Source organism: Phoca vitulina, unplaced genomic scaffold (assembly GCF_004348235.1).
Source record: "Phoca vitulina isolate PV1807 unplaced genomic scaffold, GSC_HSeal_1.0 scaffold152, whole genome shotgun sequence".
In the NCBI taxonomy this organism is placed as follows: Eukaryota; Metazoa; Chordata; class Mammalia; order Carnivora; family Phocidae; genus Phoca; species Phoca vitulina.
Window position 1 is genome coordinate 114,021 of NW_022589855.1, and position 17,750 is coordinate 131,770.

The 17,750-nt window shown below is 55.2% G+C and overlaps 1 protein-coding gene across 1 annotated transcript in view; it reads left to right on the forward strand.

The window, feature by feature from the left end:
* LOC116628959 (HCLS1-binding protein 3-like) overlaps positions 1-16,697 on the forward strand; it is a 66,892-nt gene extending 50,195 nt beyond the window's left edge. Inside the window, exon 7 of the mRNA XM_032399270.1 lies at positions 16,231-16,697. Coding sequence (XP_032255161.1) covers positions 16,231-16,291 — 61 coding nt within the window. The 3' untranslated portion in view covers positions 16,292-16,697. The remainder of the gene's footprint in view (positions 1-16,230) is intronic.
* Positions 16,698-17,750: the final 1,053 nt, after the last annotated feature.

A 17,750-nucleotide genomic window follows, 5' to 3' on the forward strand; every position in this document is an offset into this window, starting at 1 on the left:
AATCCAGCCATGAGCCATGCTAATTCTTGTTGATTGGCGTCAAACTCTGGCCCCTGGCTACCCTCTCTTCTTGGCCGCTCAGGGGCCTCGGGGCCCTGAAAAGGCCTCCTCCCCGGCGGGGCCCGGGAGGGCAGGCGCTGAGGGACAGGTTGGCCCAGCTTCCCTGCCCAGCAGGGTCCCGCGGGGACAGCTCCCTCCGCAGGCCTCCTTGGCTCTGAAGTTGTTGTGCTTGTTGTCTCATTTGCATTTATGTCACAGAAGAATCAGCAGAAACCAAAATATAAAAGTAGGAAAGAAGACCGCTGTGCTGGGAAAGGCAGCAGCACTGAGTGGGCCGCGGTACCCTCTGGGGGACGTCAGCGGTCCAGACTCGGGCTCTGGCTGTCATCATGGCTACGGGCCCCACAAGGCCCCGCTCAAACCCTCCCTCCCCCATGACGCCTTCCGGGTGCCACGTGGAATGACTCCCTCTTTCTGGGCCCGCCTGCCTCATTTAGAGCATGAAGAACTGGAACGATGGAGCTGGTGGTTCGGCATGATCTGGACCCCAGAGCTACCCGCAGTCCACAGGGCCCCTCTGAGCACAGTGGGAACAGGTGGTCCCTCCTCTAGGGGAGCAAAGCTCTGCCCCGGAACTCGGGGCTCCCACTCACCCACCCGGCCATTGCCTTTCTGCCAGGCACAGCTACACAGCCCCGTGTAGACATGTAGCCCGAAGCACCCTCATGTATCATCTCACTGAGCCTTCCCACACCGTGGCGCTCACTCTCATGTCTCCCATAGCCGACATCACTAATTGATCGCTGTGCTTCTTGTGACCCTGGACTGAACCTCAGAATCCTTCTCAACTCTGTGCTCCAGGCAGCCACCACAGAGCTCTTTGAGTCAATATATAAGGAGAATCCCATTTTAGCTCTCCCTCCCGTGTTCGAGTGCCTGGATTTGGAGATGAGGAAGCAGAAGGCCAGCAACGGCTGTGAGGGGAAGGCCAGTGTCCTGTCTGCCTCCAGGCCCAGGGCTCTCTCTTCTGGACCATCATCCACCTCTTCTCAAGTGGAGACTGGTGGTTAGGGATTTTCAACCAAATGTAGGGGTTGTGTTTTGGAGGACTTCCCCCCACAGTTAGCCCTGCCCATGTGCGTTCCTTTAATGCCCACCGTGGAGGCCTTCATCCCAGGCTTTAGTGCATCAGAAGGACCTGTCCCACCCTCCACCCCTCCCCCATGGCAGCTCTGGAGGGGCACAGGGGCAGCAGGGCCCGCCTGTCCTTCCCACACCGGTCCCCGGGCACGCATGGCTGAATGTGACCAGGGCGAGAATGGGCCAGGTGGGAGCAAGAAGGGCCAGAAAAGATCCAGGGCCTGGGGCTGACTTGGTTGTGGGCTCAGGGAGTGTCTGCAGAACCAACAGTGACCCTCTTCTAGACTTAGACTTGATAAGGAGGATGCTCACAGGTTGACTTGTGGGCCCTCCGAGGCCAGGTTGTCCCAGGAGTTCAGGGGAGTGGGGCTAGCATGTCCATGAAGGCTTCTGGGAACCCAGAACTCAGCCGGAGCGGAGGCTTGTCCATTCACTCATTGGTTCGTTCATTCATTCATGCGTTCATGCATTCATGCATTCAACCAAGGTCGCCTAGCCTCAGGCAACTAGCTGCTGGGACAGAGCAGTGAGCAGAACCAGCAGAAACAGCCCTGCCTCCTAGGGAAGGGCAGAGAGCACACAGGATAAAGGAGGAAAATGCATGCGTGTTCAATGTGATAAGCGCTGGGGGAAAGACACAGCAGGAGACAGAGAGGAAGTGCTTGGGAGAGCGTCGAAAGTTGAGACGAGGTGGCCGGGGAGGCTTCCACATCCGAAGACTGACCCCCTGAAGAAGGCTCTCTCTGACGGCGAGAGCCGTGTGCAGCTCCACGAAAGACCTGGGTGCAGCGGAACCCAGGCCCGAGCAAGCCCGGTGTGCTAAAGAAATAGCGGGGGCCCTGGGGCGGGAGTGGGGGGCAGGAGTGGACAGCGGCAGGCTGAGGTCTGGGGGCCATGAGCTGGGAGGGGCAGAGGTTGGATAGTGTAGACGTGCGATGTGTTATGTAATGACCTGTCATGGGTTGAATTGGGGTCCCCCCAAAAGATATGTCTACATTCTGGGGGCGCCTGGGTGGCTCAGTCGTTAAGCGTCTGCCTTCGGCTCAGGTCATGATCTCAGGGTCCTGGGATCGAGCCCCACGTCGGGCTCCCTGATCAGCGGGAAGCCTGCTTCTCCCTCTCCCACTCCCCCTGCTTGTGTTCCCTCTCTCGCTGTGTCTCTCTCTCTCAAATAAATAAAATCTTTAAAAAAAAAAAGATATGTCTACATTCTGACCCCCAGAACCTATGAATGTAACCTTATTTGGAAAAGGTGGTTTTATAGATGTAATTAAATTAAGGATTGTGAGATGAGATCATCCAGCGACAAGGGTCCTTATAAGAGACGCTCAGAGGATGGACACAGAGCGGAGGAGAAGGCAGACAATGGAGGGGACGCAGCCGCAAGCCAAGGAACGCCTGGGGCCACAGAAGCTGGAAGAGGCCAGGAAGGATGCTCCCCGGAGCCTCTAGACGGTGTCCTTCCTCTGGACCAGGGCTGTGCTGTCCTTTGACCGGCTGCAGGAGGGAATGTGGAACCGGCCCCTCGCGGACCTGCCAGCGACTGTAAGATTTCATTGCCTCCCAACCCAGCCACCAGTGGCGGGGCTCCTGCTCGCAAAGCTCGGACAAGATCCCAGGGGCTCCGAAGGGCCAGAGGGCAGCAGGGCGGCCTGTGCGGCCGGTACCCGTCTGACGACAGACACCCTGACGGGAAATCCTCGAGTGCCTTCTGATCCCCAGCAGCCGAGGCTTTCTGGCGCCTGGTGGCCGTGCTTGCATCCGAGGCTTTCTGTGGCCTGGCGGTGGGCAGCTCCAGGCAAGACTGGGTCCCGTTTCTGTGAAGCAGGGGAAAGGTGTCCAGGCGGTGAGTGTCGCCGGAGGGCTGTTTCTTGCTCCAGGAAGATGACAGAAGGTTTCTCTTCCCTTGGCGGCTCCCATCGAGGACAGCCGGTGGCATCACAGGGACACGGGCACAGATGGAGATGCCCCTCTCCGGCGGCTGCGACAGCCTTTGATTCTGCCCCCTGCGTTGTGAGGACAACTGTAAACTATCAGCATCTGGCTGGCTGGCTCCAGGCACCCCCCCCCGCACCCCCCTCCCCCCCCAGGGAGACCACTGTGCCTGGTGTCCTGGCCTGGAGCCTGGCTTTCCTCCTGAGGGCTCACACGGCTCAGAGAGGCCATGCTTGCCAGCACTCAGGGCCTCTGCAGGGTGAGTAACATGAACGTGAGGGAGGGGGAGAGCTGGGGGGGCACCCTGGGTGGCTGTGTGGAAAAACACCAGCTCTGCTCTTTGTCCTGGGCCAGTAGCTTCAACCCTCTGCACCTCAGTGTCCTTGAATGGAACATGGAGACAGTGCACTGCACTTGACAGAGTCCGACAAGGATCACCAAAGTCGGTAGAGGTGAAACACCGAGCCCAGTGCCAGGGCTGTATCCACACCTGTGTGGACTCTGAATCTAGAAATACACGTTGATCCAGTTACCCAGCAGGGCCCCATCCATCTGTCAGCTCTGTCAGGTGGGGACGGAGTGGGATGAGGGGCCAATGAGTCAGACAGAGCTGGGACCTGGGACAGGAGAGAGGCCAAGGAGCTGCTTCAGGGCGAGAGGCAGGCCCCACAGGCCCTCTGCAATGACCCAAGCCCAGTGTTGCCCTCAAGGAGCCCCAGAGGCCGTCGACACACCCTTCCACCAGCTTCAGTGAAGAGGAAGTGGAGGATGCCACTCACCCGCCCCTGGTGTCTCCCAGACCCTGGAGAGTGGGAGGAAGGGAGGCCCACAGCCAGGTTGGACGTGAGGAGGATACCGGGGATGAAGATTAGGCTCAAGCCTGGGGCCAAAGGGCACGCACAGAGCCCAGAGGCTGAGGTCCAAGCCACTCAGACAGAAGTGCCAGGGCCGGCGGGCTGCCTGGCCTCTGCCTCAACACCCCCATCTGTCCACCTGGAGGGGAGTGGGGAATCCAGCAAGGGCAGCCTGCGAACTGCTGAGACCTGGATGACTCGACGCATTGGCCTCACTCATTCATTCATTCATCCATTCATTCATTCAGATGTTGACTAAGTGCCAACTCCGTACCAGGCACCAGGGACACAGCAGTAAATGGAGAGCTCCTGGGACCCACAGGTCCAGTTGGAGGTTCTGGGGCTCCAGCACCCACAGGAGCCTCCATCCCCTTTCTCTCCCCTCCTGGGGCATGAGACCTTCACCACCCCTGCCCCCATAATTCTCCTCCCCAGCTGTGAAGGGGATGGATCCCAGAGCTGGCCGGGGCTCCCACGCCCAGTGTCACAACTTCTCCTGTACGGCCTTTTACTGGGAAGTGAGTGACTCTCGGTGAGCAGGACATCGATCCCTTCGTGCAGGGACCACACGGCTGGAAGAAGAGCCTTCCTGCTCAGACAAGTCTACGCTTCCCCTCTGGGACAGGGGACAGGCCATAGCACTTGGTGGCCAGTTCTGTGGCTACCCGATGCTGGGGCCCGAGGACAACACTCCTCACAGAGGTCCTCCTCAGGACCGATCATGGGACCCCTTTCACTAAGGGGACCCAAACATTTAGTTCCGGGCCCTTGGCCTCCAGCAGCTAAGGGGTTAAGGAGTGTATGTGGGGGAAGGGGGTGGGTGACAATTCTGTACCAAGCACCTGGGACACAGTAGTAAACTGAGAGTCACTGGGACCCTCTGGTTTTTGTTTAGTGGCCAAAAAACCATAGAGATACATACATACATTCCAAGTCTGAGGTGACCGTGTGTCGGAGCGTGTGAATATATCCGGATCCACAACAGGCTCTTGGCTTGGAGGAAAGCAGTCATTTCCTCTGGCCCCTCAGTGATCAGAGTCAGTGCTCCTGGACCAAGAGCTCTTCCTCCCCATCTGCAGCGGCATTTTAGCCTACAGGGCCCCCGCCTGGCAGCTGGCATCTGTGCTGGGGCCAGGGGAGGGGGGGACCAGCTCCTGCCCCAGCTCAGTGCTGAGCTGAACTGTGGCGTTAAGTAGAAAGATCTGCGCTTCGGTAGAGCAGAGGTCTGAGGCAGTCATAGAACATTAACCTGGGGAAGGCAGTCGTGTCAGGTGTGAGTTCTCGAGGGCCAAGTTCAGAGAGGTTCACGCCCAGGCTTCACCTCATGGTCAAGGCAGCTCTCTAATTCTGCTTGCTAGCCACCGTGCCCTGCAGCTAGAGCCCCGCTCCGGGCAGCTCTAGGCTGCTGTAGCAGGCAGGGGTGGGGACAGGGGACAGGTTCTGAGCGTTCTGCAGCATTGGGAACGTTCTGGCCCGCACGTTAGTCAGAGGGACCAATGAGCTCAGCATTCGGCCGGGGCGAGAAGCCGCCCCTTGCTGTTCCCAGGGCTGAGCCTGTGGGCAGGCTGTGCTTCTGTCCTTCGGCCGTGAAGGCTGTGCCTGGCTGTTTCCGTCTCAAGGCCCCCGCCCCAGCGATCCCGAGCCTCCCTGCAGAGACCGCAGCACTCGGCCACAGAGACGCAGGGGCAAACCGGCTGGCCTTCCCCAGCCTTCTCACCATGCGGAGGACAGTGAACACGCTGAGACCCGTGGAAACGTCTCCTTCACAGAAGCTGGGCAGTGTCCCCGAGCAAGGACTCTAGCTTCTGACTTTCCTGACGACCCAGCCAGGGACAGCCAACGTCTGAGACCCATCCTGGGAGGGCGCTCTCTAGACAGACATACTGAGGGTCTCGCGTCCCTGTGTTTCATTTGCACGGGCCCTGGTTTTAGATGACTAATTAGCACCTCCCCTTTGGAGAACTCACCCCTAGTTTTCTGGTGACAGGATTGCTGTCGACTGCTTCTGGGCACTTGACTTACCTAAAGTCAAGGGGAGGCAGGGCCCCCACGGGTTTGAATAGGCTATGCGTTTTCTGAGGAGGAGGGCAGCCAGCCAGGAGATGCTGATCCTGAGAACGCGGTCTCAGAATCTTAGGATTTACACCGCTTAGAATTCTCTGTCCTCTGAATCTCAAGGTCCTGGGTGCTTACAGGCCTGGAACTCGATGCTTTGGGATCTGGAAGAGAGCTTTGAAGTAACACAGCCCATCGGGGCACTTGTAAGTTAAACAGCCTCAGCTCCAACACCCCTTACCTTCCCCCAGCAAGAGCCTTGTCCCTCAGTGGATTTCCACCGCCAACAGGGGCAGGGTCTGGTCTCTAGACAGGCCCTTGAGTAACCTGCTGCAGTGCCCACCCCCACCTCCAGGGGGAGCCAGAGCAGAGCAGCCATACAATTGCAAGGGACACTGGTCCATCAGCCTCAGAGACAAGCATTTCTCAACTCCCACTATGTTCTCCAAAGCTTGGGGCACAGTGGATGGTCATTGGTAGACAACCATCTGACAATGTAATTGTAAAGACAAGCTTTTCACACATGAAGCAGCTGGGGACCCAATGAAAGACAGGATCTGTGTGGTCAGGCAGAAAGCTCTGGAGGGGTCCAGAGGAAACAGGCCTGGGGCTTGCGGAAAGGGAAGGCTTCCAGGAAGAGGCTGGCTTTGGAGGGGCCCATGGCTATTAAGTCCTGGATTCAGCCCCCTCCCACAGATGCCCGCAGGGATCTACAGATCCCTGCGCAGTATACACGGCCTGCTTCGGTCCTCACCACAGGCAGGCCAAGGGGGGGCTAACATCCAGTGTTAGACATGAGCTAATGGAGGCTAGAGAAGCTCGGACTCTCACCAGGATCATGTGGTGACTTGGGGCAGAGACAGAGGCCGACCCAGTCCTCCTGACTCCTAGTGCAGTAGTGGCTCGGCCTGACCCCCGAGCATGCCCGCGTCCGCGGAGCCGATCTGGGGACTGACTCTTGCTACTGTCATCCGGACTTGAATTGTGGTTATATTCTTGGTCCACTGGCCCTGACACTCTCTGGCCTACCATTACTGGTGGCACCTAGTCATCCTGCTCTTCAGGCCCTTTTGCTCTGGACCTTCCCCCAGGCTCCTTCCCATCCCCAGCCTCACCTCTGTCCTCTGGAACATTAAGTGGTCTCGTGACATGCCTACCACCCTTGGAGGGCAGGGGATGGTGCCAGATTTCATGCCTTAGAGATCGTGCTTGAAGGGAAAGCATCATGACTTACACTTCCTGCCATGGATGTACCTGGTCGACAGTCATTATGTTTGACATAGCCATGTCATTTATATATGTCTGCACACTTTTTAAAATTGGGACCATACAGTTGCTTTGCAGTCTACTTTGCTCAATAATATTTCATAGTTCTTTTTGCTTTGCATGAACATTCTTCAAAAAAATACCATTTTAAAGGGCTGTGCAATCATAGAGCTGCATTTAATTTTAATTAATCTATTTAATTTTTCACTTATTTTGGAGTATCTGGGCTTCTTTTTTTTTTTTTTTTTTTTTGCTACTCCACATTCCCTTTATGGATCATCTTTGTCTATAATTTTTTGTTTGAGTTTCTAATTATTTCCTCAGAGAAAATTCCAAGGCATTTATGTTTTCTAGTTAAATATACTTGATACATTCTGCCAAAGTATTTCTAGAAGGGTTGTCCCTGACTTCTATGCCCCTACCAGCGGAGGTCTGAGAGGGCCAGTGTCATGGGTCTGCACCAGCTCATGGAAATACCAGCAAAGCAAATTCTATGATCTAAAAGGCAAATAATGTTATTTCAAAATTAGAACTTACATGATGATCAAGGACACAAAAATGCTCATAATTATTAAACCATTTTAAATTTTGGGGGTCAGTTCTCTGCTTTCTTTACCAGCTTTTCTAACACAGTTTTGATGGACTTATTTAAAAATCATCCTACAAAACCCTCCTACACTGTTGGTGGGAATGCAAGCTGGTGCAGCCACTCTGGGAAAACAGTATGGAGGTTCCTCAAAAAGTCAAAAATAGAGCCACCCTATGACCCAGCAATTGCACTACTGGATATTTACCCCAAAGATACAAATGTAGTGATCTGAAGGGGCACGTGCACCCCAATGTTTATAGCAGCAATGTCCACAATAACCAAACTATGGAAAGAGGCTAGATGTCTATCAACAGATGAATGGATAAAGAAGATGTGGTATATATATATATACAATGGAATATTATGCGGCCATCAAAAGGAATGCGATCTTGCCATTTGCAACGACGTGGATGGAACTAGAAGGTATGATGCTAAGTGAAATAAGTCAATCAGAGAAAGAATTATCATATGATCTCACTGATATGAGGAATTTGGGAAACAAAACAGAGGATCATAGGGGAAGGGAGGGAAAAATGAAACAAGACGAAACCAGAGAGGGAGACAAACCATAAGAGACTCTTAATCTCAGGAAACAAACTGAGGGTTGCTGGAGTTGAGGGGGGTGGGAGGGATGGGGGGGCTGGGTGATAGACATTGGGGAGGGTATGTGTTATGGTGAGCACTGTGAATTGTGTAAGACTGATGAATCACAGACCTGTACCCCTGAAACAAATAATACGTTATATGTTAATAAAAACACAATACTAAATAAATAAATAAACATCGTCCTACAAGCTCTCTCGACATTGCCGTTGCGACATTTGTAGCGTATGTGTTTTACTAGTGTGTTGTTTCCTTTTATTTTTGTTTTTGATGGTTTTTAACCTCCCAATGTTTTATATTTTTACATTGTCAAAGCCGCTGGCTTTTCCTCTTGTGACATTGTCCATTACTTACTTAGAAAGTCCTTCCTGGGAAATAGCTTTTTAAATGGGTCAAGACTCTTGTTCTCTATTTTTGGTAAATTTTGAACAAACATCCTTTTCCCAAATCCCCTTTTCCCTGGACCATTTGGACTGTGCTTGCTTTTATTTCTCCCTCCCCCGGGGCCAGCGTGTTGGGGTGGGAAGAGGCTCTCACAACGTACTGATCTCTGGGTGTAGAAACTGGAGCAAGGGCCTCTGGGCTCCAGAAAGTGTTTGTTCTCCACCTTTAAGGTGGACATGCTCTGCTCTGAACATTGTCTGATCTTTCCCACCAAAGAAATGAAAACGCCGTCCAAAAACCTTTTTAATGTGTTGTATCTGCAAGTGAAGACTATCTGAATATGGGCCGTAGACCCATTCACAGGGCCCTATTGCTGTGCTGTGCTCTTGGGCAAGACAGCCCTGGCTCCTTTGTAGCCAAAACGCCTGGGGGCCTTGACGGTCTTTGGGTCCATAATGTGGTCCAGCCATTTGTCTGTGCCATGGGCGCACTGGAATCTTATTCCCTTGCGGCCCACACAGCAATCCGTTGCTGAGCTTCTGTAGTGTATGGAACCAAAATGGCACCACCCTGTGGAGAGTTGGCTTGGCTCAAAGCTGGGATCTCCGCATTCTGACCCCAGCTCTGCCTCCTCGCAGGTGTACGACCTCGGGGAGTTTCCTTTCAGCGCAAGGAGGACCCTAACGGCCAGCTCGCAGGGTCGGTGTGAGGATACTTCCGCCGCCAATGAGCAGACCAGATTTGTGCATGCTGTCTCTCCAAAAGGGAAGAACATGCCAAAGATAGCCAAAGTGTGGGACTGGGAAGAGAGCCAAGATAAACTCCTGGACTTTAATTGTTATTTCTCTACTATGTGGAGATACTAGATTCTCAGTCCTTCAAAGCATCAAAGGATTTTAGGAGAGGAAATTTGGTGTTGTGGCTAAGCCAAGGGGCTTTGAAGTCAAGAGCTGAGTTCCTAACAGTTTCCGGATCTGTCCCTTCCGACTGTATGACCTTGGGCAAGTTACTTCTCTTCTGTAAACCTTAGTTTCTGTATCATAAAATGGGGCTATCAGCAGTGCCCCTCTTGTAGGGCATTGTGGGGATTAAATAAGATAATATCTGTAAAATTAGGGTGAATATATACCTATCTTCCAAACCAGGACACTTTTGAGAGGGAAAAGAGATGCAATTAATAATTGTCCAGCAACCCAGGACTGTCCCAGGCAAACCAGGGCAAACGGCTTCACAGCATAAAGGGCTTGGCACAGTGCCTGACCGAATATGCCCTCTGTGACAGCAGCCGATTTACTGAGGAGTCTGTGGGTTCGCTCTACGGCTGGGTGGCTCATGCTGGAGACAGAAAAGAACCATCTCGACACAGTGCCCTGGATGGAGCAGAGGCAAGGGGCTGGGATTCACAGCCATGACTCAGGGGGAGCCAGGAGCCACCAGGGCCTCACCCAGCCCTCGGTGCCCTCCGGGAGGTCGTCCTTCCTGGAAGGAGGTGGTGAGGGGCCAAGTCCCTTTCCCAGGGTTGCTGCAAGGGAGCCCTGCTTGGACTGGTCCCTTTCCACTCTATCCCATGGGATCAAATTAAAGCCAACTCTGGACAAGGCAAAGGCTCCAGTTCCTGCCTGAGTCTGGCCCTTTCCTTTTCGGGTCCTCTGGGGCCCATGCAGAACCTCATCCCAGTAGCTCCAGAGGTCACAGCCTCTCATCCTTGCGTGGGCCCCTCATCCCTCGCCCCAAGCCAGCCGGACACAAAGTGAACTGCCTCTGGTGTGTGCAATCCCTCTCGGGCCCTCAGCTCTCCTCCCAAGCGTTAGCACAAACACATTCCTGAAGACAAGCAGGAACCGGGAGTGACTCAGGCCTCAGGAATGTGCAATCTGATCCCCTTGCTTGGGGGGCAAATTCCTCAGCCTAAGGTGGGCAGCTAGCTGGCCGAGCCTAGAAGCCCTGGAGGAGGGCTCTGAGGGAATAGGCTCTCTGTAGCAGCCTTCAGACCCCAGAGCCTAATGGTGTTGGGGGTTGGTTGTGGGGTCAAGGGAATGCTCAGAGACCCCATTCCATGTTCAGGGCCAGTATTCAGAATCACTGGAGCAAGCAGGCTGAGTCCCCAGGGGCAGGAGTCTGGAAGCAGAACCACGGGGGGGATGGGCACCTCACCCTCCCCCGGCCCATCCCCTGAGCAGTGGGAGAGGAGAGAAGCCTCTAGATGCAGGACTGAGAGAGCAGTCTGTTCTATCCTCCTGGCCTCGCAGCTGTCCTGCAGGACGCAGGCTATCTTCAGTTGGGAGGCTGTAGCTCCGGGTCACTCACGCCCTGCCTGGCCCAGCCTTGGCCAAGGATTCTTTACGTCCTTGTGCAGAACCACCAAACAATTGTATAGGCAATCTTTTAAAATCATAGAAGAGGGCGCCTGGGTGGCTCAGTTGGTTAAGCGACTGCCTTCGGCTCAGGTCATGATCCTGGAGTCCCAGGATCGAGTCCCGCATCAGGCTCCCTGCTCAACAAGGAGTCTGCTTCTCCCTCTGATCCTCCCCCATCTCATGCTCTCTCTCTCTGTCTCATTCTCTCTCTCAAATAAATAAATAAAATCTTTAAAAAAAAAATAAAATAAAATAAAATAAAATCATAGAAGAAATCCTGCATTTGATGACTCGGAGGCTGGATGTTCGCTAGAGGAGCAAAACACTAGTTGAGCCTAAGTCTGTGAGTCAGGTACCAAATCTGGTGAGTCAGAAACCCCAAGTGATGGAACACAAATAAGAAATGCAGGCCCTTTGGCCTGAAACGGACACCTGGGCAGCTTGGTGGGGGACCTGGTTCTGGGACGAAACAAGGCACAGATGCTTGCCATCAGCATAAGTGGAAGAGTGCGCTGGCCAGGTCCACAGAGTGACCTGTCTTCCAGCCACCCTGAGACAGGTCAGAGAGACCTCAACCCATCCTGCGCGGTCTGGTGCGCACGGGCAGTGCTGGGCCCCAGGTATCACGATGGCCAAGACGGCAGATCTGACCTGAGAGGGTCGTGGCCACGCCCTCCCTCTGTTGGACGACTCCCAAGCAAGGGGAGCCCACCTCCTCCCACCACAGAAGATGGTGTGGGGCTGCTGGCCCCTCCTCACTCCTCAGCCAGAGTGGTAGCTGGGACTTGTGCTTGACCAATCGAACCCTTGTCCCTGGGGTTTGGAATCTGGAGGGAGTGATACAAAGCTTCCGAGAGAGGCTGACAGGACTGGGGAATCCAGCCGGGTCCATCTGGGGGTGGAAGGTATTAGCACACTGTCCCCAAGGGGGACACTGTCCAACGGTGCTCACCTCCCTTGTTCTCCAGCCTTCCTGATAATCCAGTGTGAGCAGCCCAACATTCTTCCACTAAAATCTTTTCCTAAGTAAGTTAGCCAAAGCTGGTTTCTGTGGTTTGCTCACGAAGGCCAAGTGCAACAGACCAGCGTGTGCCAAGGCCAGCACAGCTCAGAGGGGTTATCCCTAGTGCCAGGGCCCCACCTCTGACTGCATATGTCTTGCTCTAGAATCCTTGCTTGATTAAGGTGTGAGGGGGGGACCGGGGAGGTTGGTTCTGGGTGGGGGAGCTGGTCCTGGGAGCACTCAGCTTAGGGTGAGAGTGGCAGGTAGGCCAGAAGGAGGGGAAATTGAGGCAGTCAGCGGCACAGGGCTGGGACCCCTCGTGGGCCTGGGCAGAGGCAGGTATGCAACCCATCCAGCTCACAGCCTGGCAGGCACAGAGGGATTAAAGGTGGTTCAGGTGAAGAGGCACGGCAGGGAGAAGTTCTCAAGGACTGGGCAGGGAGTGGGGCAGGGCATCTGGGCGGGATCCCTGATTCAAGTACTCGCGCCCACCCGGGCCACCTGCCTCGAGCCTTATCTCTCAGCAGGGCATGGAGTCCTGAAGCCTGGGCTGCCAGGGCAGCCCACCGACACTGGAGGCTCTGACCCTCCCAGAGGGTCCCCGCTGGATCTGAACCCCACAGTGGGAGGAGCCCCAGCATAGTGGGTGCTTGTTCCTGTTTGACAGTGTGCCTCCCGGGAGCAGGCTGAGCTGAGGCCAGCAGGCTGACAATCCTCCCACTGTCCCTCTGTGGGGACGTACAGTGCCCTCCCATCTGCCCCTTAGCCGACTTCTTAGGTGCCCGTGAAAGCCGAGTGGAGGAGGGGTGGGTCCCCTGATGGCAAGGACAGTGGGGACAGAAGAGGATACAATGTAAGGGGTTGACATGAATAGGGGGTGCCCGTCCCTGGGGCCCTCTCAGCTGGAAATGGAGAAATGGCCGTCCCAGGGCATCTGCAGAGCACACCGTGCCCGCTGCTCCCAGCCCTTCCTCACTTACTCCTGCTGCCTGAGAGACCAGCCCTGCCCAGGACCTCTTTTCCCACCCACTCCTCTCTCTTAGCGTCCTCCACACCTCAGGTGGACAAGCACCCCAGCACCACCCCTGTCCACCCTCCCTCCACAGCCCTGCCTTGTCCCACCCTGCACTCAGTACCCTGTCCCACCCTGCACTCAGTACCCCGTCCCACCCTGCACGGGGAGGGCTGCATCTCCCAGGGCTGTTCTGTGCAGCCTCCCTTCAGTAGATGTGGAGCCTTCCTCTATGGGAAGACAGAAAAAGTGGTGGACAGACCCTAGAGTGGTGCCATGTTTTCCTGCCCAACGTTCGGTCCATAATTCCCTCCCCTTGGGTGTGGGCAGGACCTGTGACTTGGTCCTAGCTCGTAGAATATGAAGGGATTTTGCAGGTGTCGGGAAGATCCCAAATCAGTTGGTTTTGAGTTCATCAAAACAGAGATTATTCTGTGTGGGGCTGGCTTAATTGGGTAAGAACCCGTAAACATGGGCTTGGGCCTGCTCTGAGTGCAGAGCCCATCCTTCCATCCTTGATGGAATAAGCAGCCGTCAAGGAAGCCCACCTGGCAAAGAACCACAGGTGGTCTCGATCAGGGGGTGGCCTCCAGCCGACAGTCAGAAGAGCAGGCCCTCAGTCACCCAGCTGCAAGGAAATGCCTGAACTCAGGAGAAGACTCTTCCCCACGCGAACCTCCCGATGAGAATGCTGCCAGCTTCCACTTACATGGCAGTCTTATGAGGCCCCGAGCAAAGGACCCAGCTAAGCCAGGCCCAGATTCCTGACCCACAGCAACTGTGAGATGAGAGGATAAATGTGTGCTATTTTAAGCTGCCAGGTTTGTGGTAATTTGTTACCCAAAGATAGAAAGTTCATATTGAGCTGGAAGGGTTGGGGTGTTAACCTGGAGCTTGGAACAGGAATGGGGTGTCTTGCCTTCTTTAGAGTCAGAGCCCTGAACCCAAGCCCCCAAGGGCCAGAATCCACAGCCAGGTAGTGGCTGGCTCTAGGCAGGACAGCAGCTGAGGGCCCTCACTGGGGCCTGGTCTCCAGGTTTTGTTGATGGAAGCCCGCATGCTGGGGAGTATGTGGGGGTGTGGGGGTATGGGGGAGACCCTTACCTGGGGAGGGGTCCTCTGCTTTGGTACTCTAGGGCCTCATCCAATACTCTGGGGCTGAGCTCCACAGGAGTAGGGGTCCTGTTCAGCGGTCTATACACACTGAATTTACATAAAGATTTTCAATGAAAACTCATCATGTGCCTGCCTGGTGTTCATTCCCACCAGCTCCTGAGGCCTCCCTCTTCCCCATGCCGCCAGCTCTTGAGAGTATCTGTCTTGGTCATTTTTGCCAATCTCATGGGTGTGAAATAGTACCTCATTGTTTCAATTTGCATTTCCTTGATAACTAGTGAGGTTTACAACCTCTTGGTGAATTTGTTAGTCATTTGGATTTCCCTTCCTGTGAATTCTCTTATATCCTTTGATTTCTCTAAAAAAAAAAAAAAAAAAGGATTTTTTGGTTTTTTCCCCTTGAGGTGAGGTTTTTTTTTTTTTTTTAAGATTTTTTATTTATTTATTCATGAGAGACAGAGAGAGAGAGGCAGAGGGAGAAGCAGGCTCCCAAGGAGCAGAGAGCCCGATGCGGGACTCGATCCCAGGACCCCGGGATCATGACCTGAGCTGAAGGCAGACACTCAACCATCTGAGCCACCCAGGCGCCCGACCCCTTGAGGTTTGTAAGGGCACCCAGCTTGGTGCATACCCAGGGGCAGCAGGTCAGCCCGCTCCTTCTTCCCCAGCTCCGCCCAGCTCTGGTCACCTGCCCTGTGCGTTCCACGCCAGCCCCTTGGGTCTGTGTCCCTGAGGGGGCCCTACATGAGGGCCTGGAGAGAGCAGAGAGAAACAGGTCCTAGCTGCCTCTCCTGCTGGTCCACAACCCTTCCACTCGCTTTTTTTTTAAGCCAGGAGGGAGAAAGAGGGGGTGCCGTATCAGGGTTATTCTTGTGGGATTTATGGGGGGGTGACTGGATACTGGCTTTCCTCCCGTTGCAGGGACCAGGCTGCCTGGTGGACCCCCACCCCCTCCCCCAGGACTATGGTTCCAGAGAACCCGGGAGAAAACACAAATGACCCCTTTGAGCCTGCAGGGCCAGCGGGGGCTTCCGGGGCAAACAATGGTCCTCTGTGTCTGGTTTCTCCTGAGGGCCGGAAGCCCCTGGTGCGTGGCCCACCGATGAGTCATGCAGGATATCTTCTGGGCCTACTTTGTTGTGCCTGAGGATCTCTCAGCCCAGCCTGAAATGGCAGATGATCTCATCGGCTCTTCAGGGGAAGCCCTGTCAATGGACAGCCCCGGGAAGCTCACCGCCCACGAGCGCTGGAGAGTCCTGGTCCCCCGGCCTTGAGCGAGTTCCCGGAGACGGGGGTGGGGGTGGGGGTGGGATGCTGGGCAGAGAGAGCCAACAGGAACAAAAGACCCCGTGCTCATGGAGTCCAGGGAATCCCCCTTCTGCTCTCTCTGGACTCCGCACGCGTGTGGTGGCCGCCCAGCTCCAGCTGTGTCCTGGGGAGTTTCCTGAACTCAGGAGAAGCCCCAGACAAGTGTATTAGGAACATCCCAAGCAGGGTTGACCTGGGACTGGCAGGAAGTCAAGGGCTGGGGTGGCCACCGATCCTGGCTTGGCCTATGAGGCTTGGAAGGGAACAAGGGTCGGACTTTCCACTTGGCTGGACTCAACTGAGATTTCAGAAACAATGAGCCATGTGGTACCGAGGCCATTTCAGTTCTCGGAACTTGGACATTTCTGTTAATGGTTGTTGTTGTTGTTTAAAAGATACCTCCCTTCCTGGTACAGAAGCATGGCCCCTAAGTCACAGAGCCACACACCCACTCGCTGTGTGGCCTTGACCAAGTTACTCTACCTTTCTGAGCCTCAGTTTCCCCCTCAATAACTGCTCCTGAGGCTGTTGCGGGCAGACCCAAGTGTATGCTCATAGCTGGCCCTCATTAACCAGTAGTCTCCTCTCTTCCCTTCATTCCCCCATAGCTTTGGAGACGCTCTTGGTTGGGCTTCTGTTCTGGTTCACCCCCCAGAAGCTCACGGCTGAACACGTTCCTTGGACGGCCCCCCTTTCTTCTGGATGCAGGGGATGGGCACCTGCCAGAGCCTCCGAGGAAAGAAACTCCCCAGTCGGTCTGAGGGCCAAGAATGGGGTCATGTCGCCTTCTGCTGGAAACACCATAGGGATAGAGTCCAGGCCTGCAGGTGTGGGGAGGCCAGAGCTCAACCCCAGAAATCACCGAGACCAAGGTCCGTCCCGCGCGGACTGCACCCATCCCACCGCTGAGCGCTACCCTGAGCAGCTGGAGAGCCGCAGGGAGGAGGCCAGGCACCGGGCAAGAGAAGCTCTTCCCGGCGGGCTGCCTGCCCAGATCTGCCCTTCGCCTCTGTCCGAGATTCAGGAGCACTGCCCCCAAGCCTTCTCCCTGTACCCCTCGCCAGGGCTCGGCACGTTACCTGAGGAGAAATGACACAGCGCTGAGTGTTCCGTGTCAGAGGTTGCCAGCCTGGTGGGTCATTGTGAGAAACTGGACACGGTACCGTGGCTTTTGCAAGTCCATGGTCGCCCCCCGGCCACCAAAACATCCACCTGAGAAGTGAGTCGAAGAGTCACACTGCTAGGTTTGATGAAAGAGGCCATGTTGGTTCGGACACGGCCGGCATGTGTGTTCTGACCTGTGTTACAGTCTCTGGAGGGCCCATCCCACCCCCCGCGCCCCAGCCTCAGTGCCAGGGACGGATGCTTGGACAGGAGCCCCCGCACGGCCCCCTGTCTGCACGCAGCAGCTGCTCTAAGAACATGACTTGCCTCAGGCTCAAAAGCGTGGGCATTTGAACTTGCGCGCCAAGGCCTTAGTCACTCTGGCCCCTGCTCAGCCCCAGCTCCTGCCCATCTCTACTCCCAGTCTACCCTCCAGCCACGGGGAAGCCCCCTTACACTTCCCAGATGGGCCCTTCTTCCCCCTGGAGGGTCTTTCGTCCCCATGCCCCCTCTGCCCACGTCGGGCCTGTATGAAAGCCACTGACGTGTCTGAGGGAACGCAGGGAGCTGGGAAGATGGCGTGAACTAGAACTTCTCTCGGGGAGAACAGCGCACATGATTTCAAAGGAGTTCTTGGACAAGACCCTTGGGAGGAGGTAAGACCCCCAAGAATCACACTGGGCCCCACAGATGGTTGGGAGCTTTCTAAGGAGGCCTTTGGTCTCTGAATGGGCCGTGTGTGGGGCCAGGGCTGAACAGGTTCTCCTTTCTCTGCTTCCCTCTTCTCAGCCTCCCCCCCACATATAAATATCGAGTCGACATTAAAAGAACATCAATTTCTAGTGTCCCTATTTCCACGCCCTCAGCCCGCACTGGGCTGCCCCAAGTCTTAGCGGCCCACCCCTGCTCGCCCTGCAAACCCAACTCAACAGCAGGTGTGGCTTTTGTTCTTTCTCCAGAACTTATTCCAGGCTTGGCCGTGTCTGCGCTCCACGATGTTTGCAAGGACGGCAGGGCCTCCTGC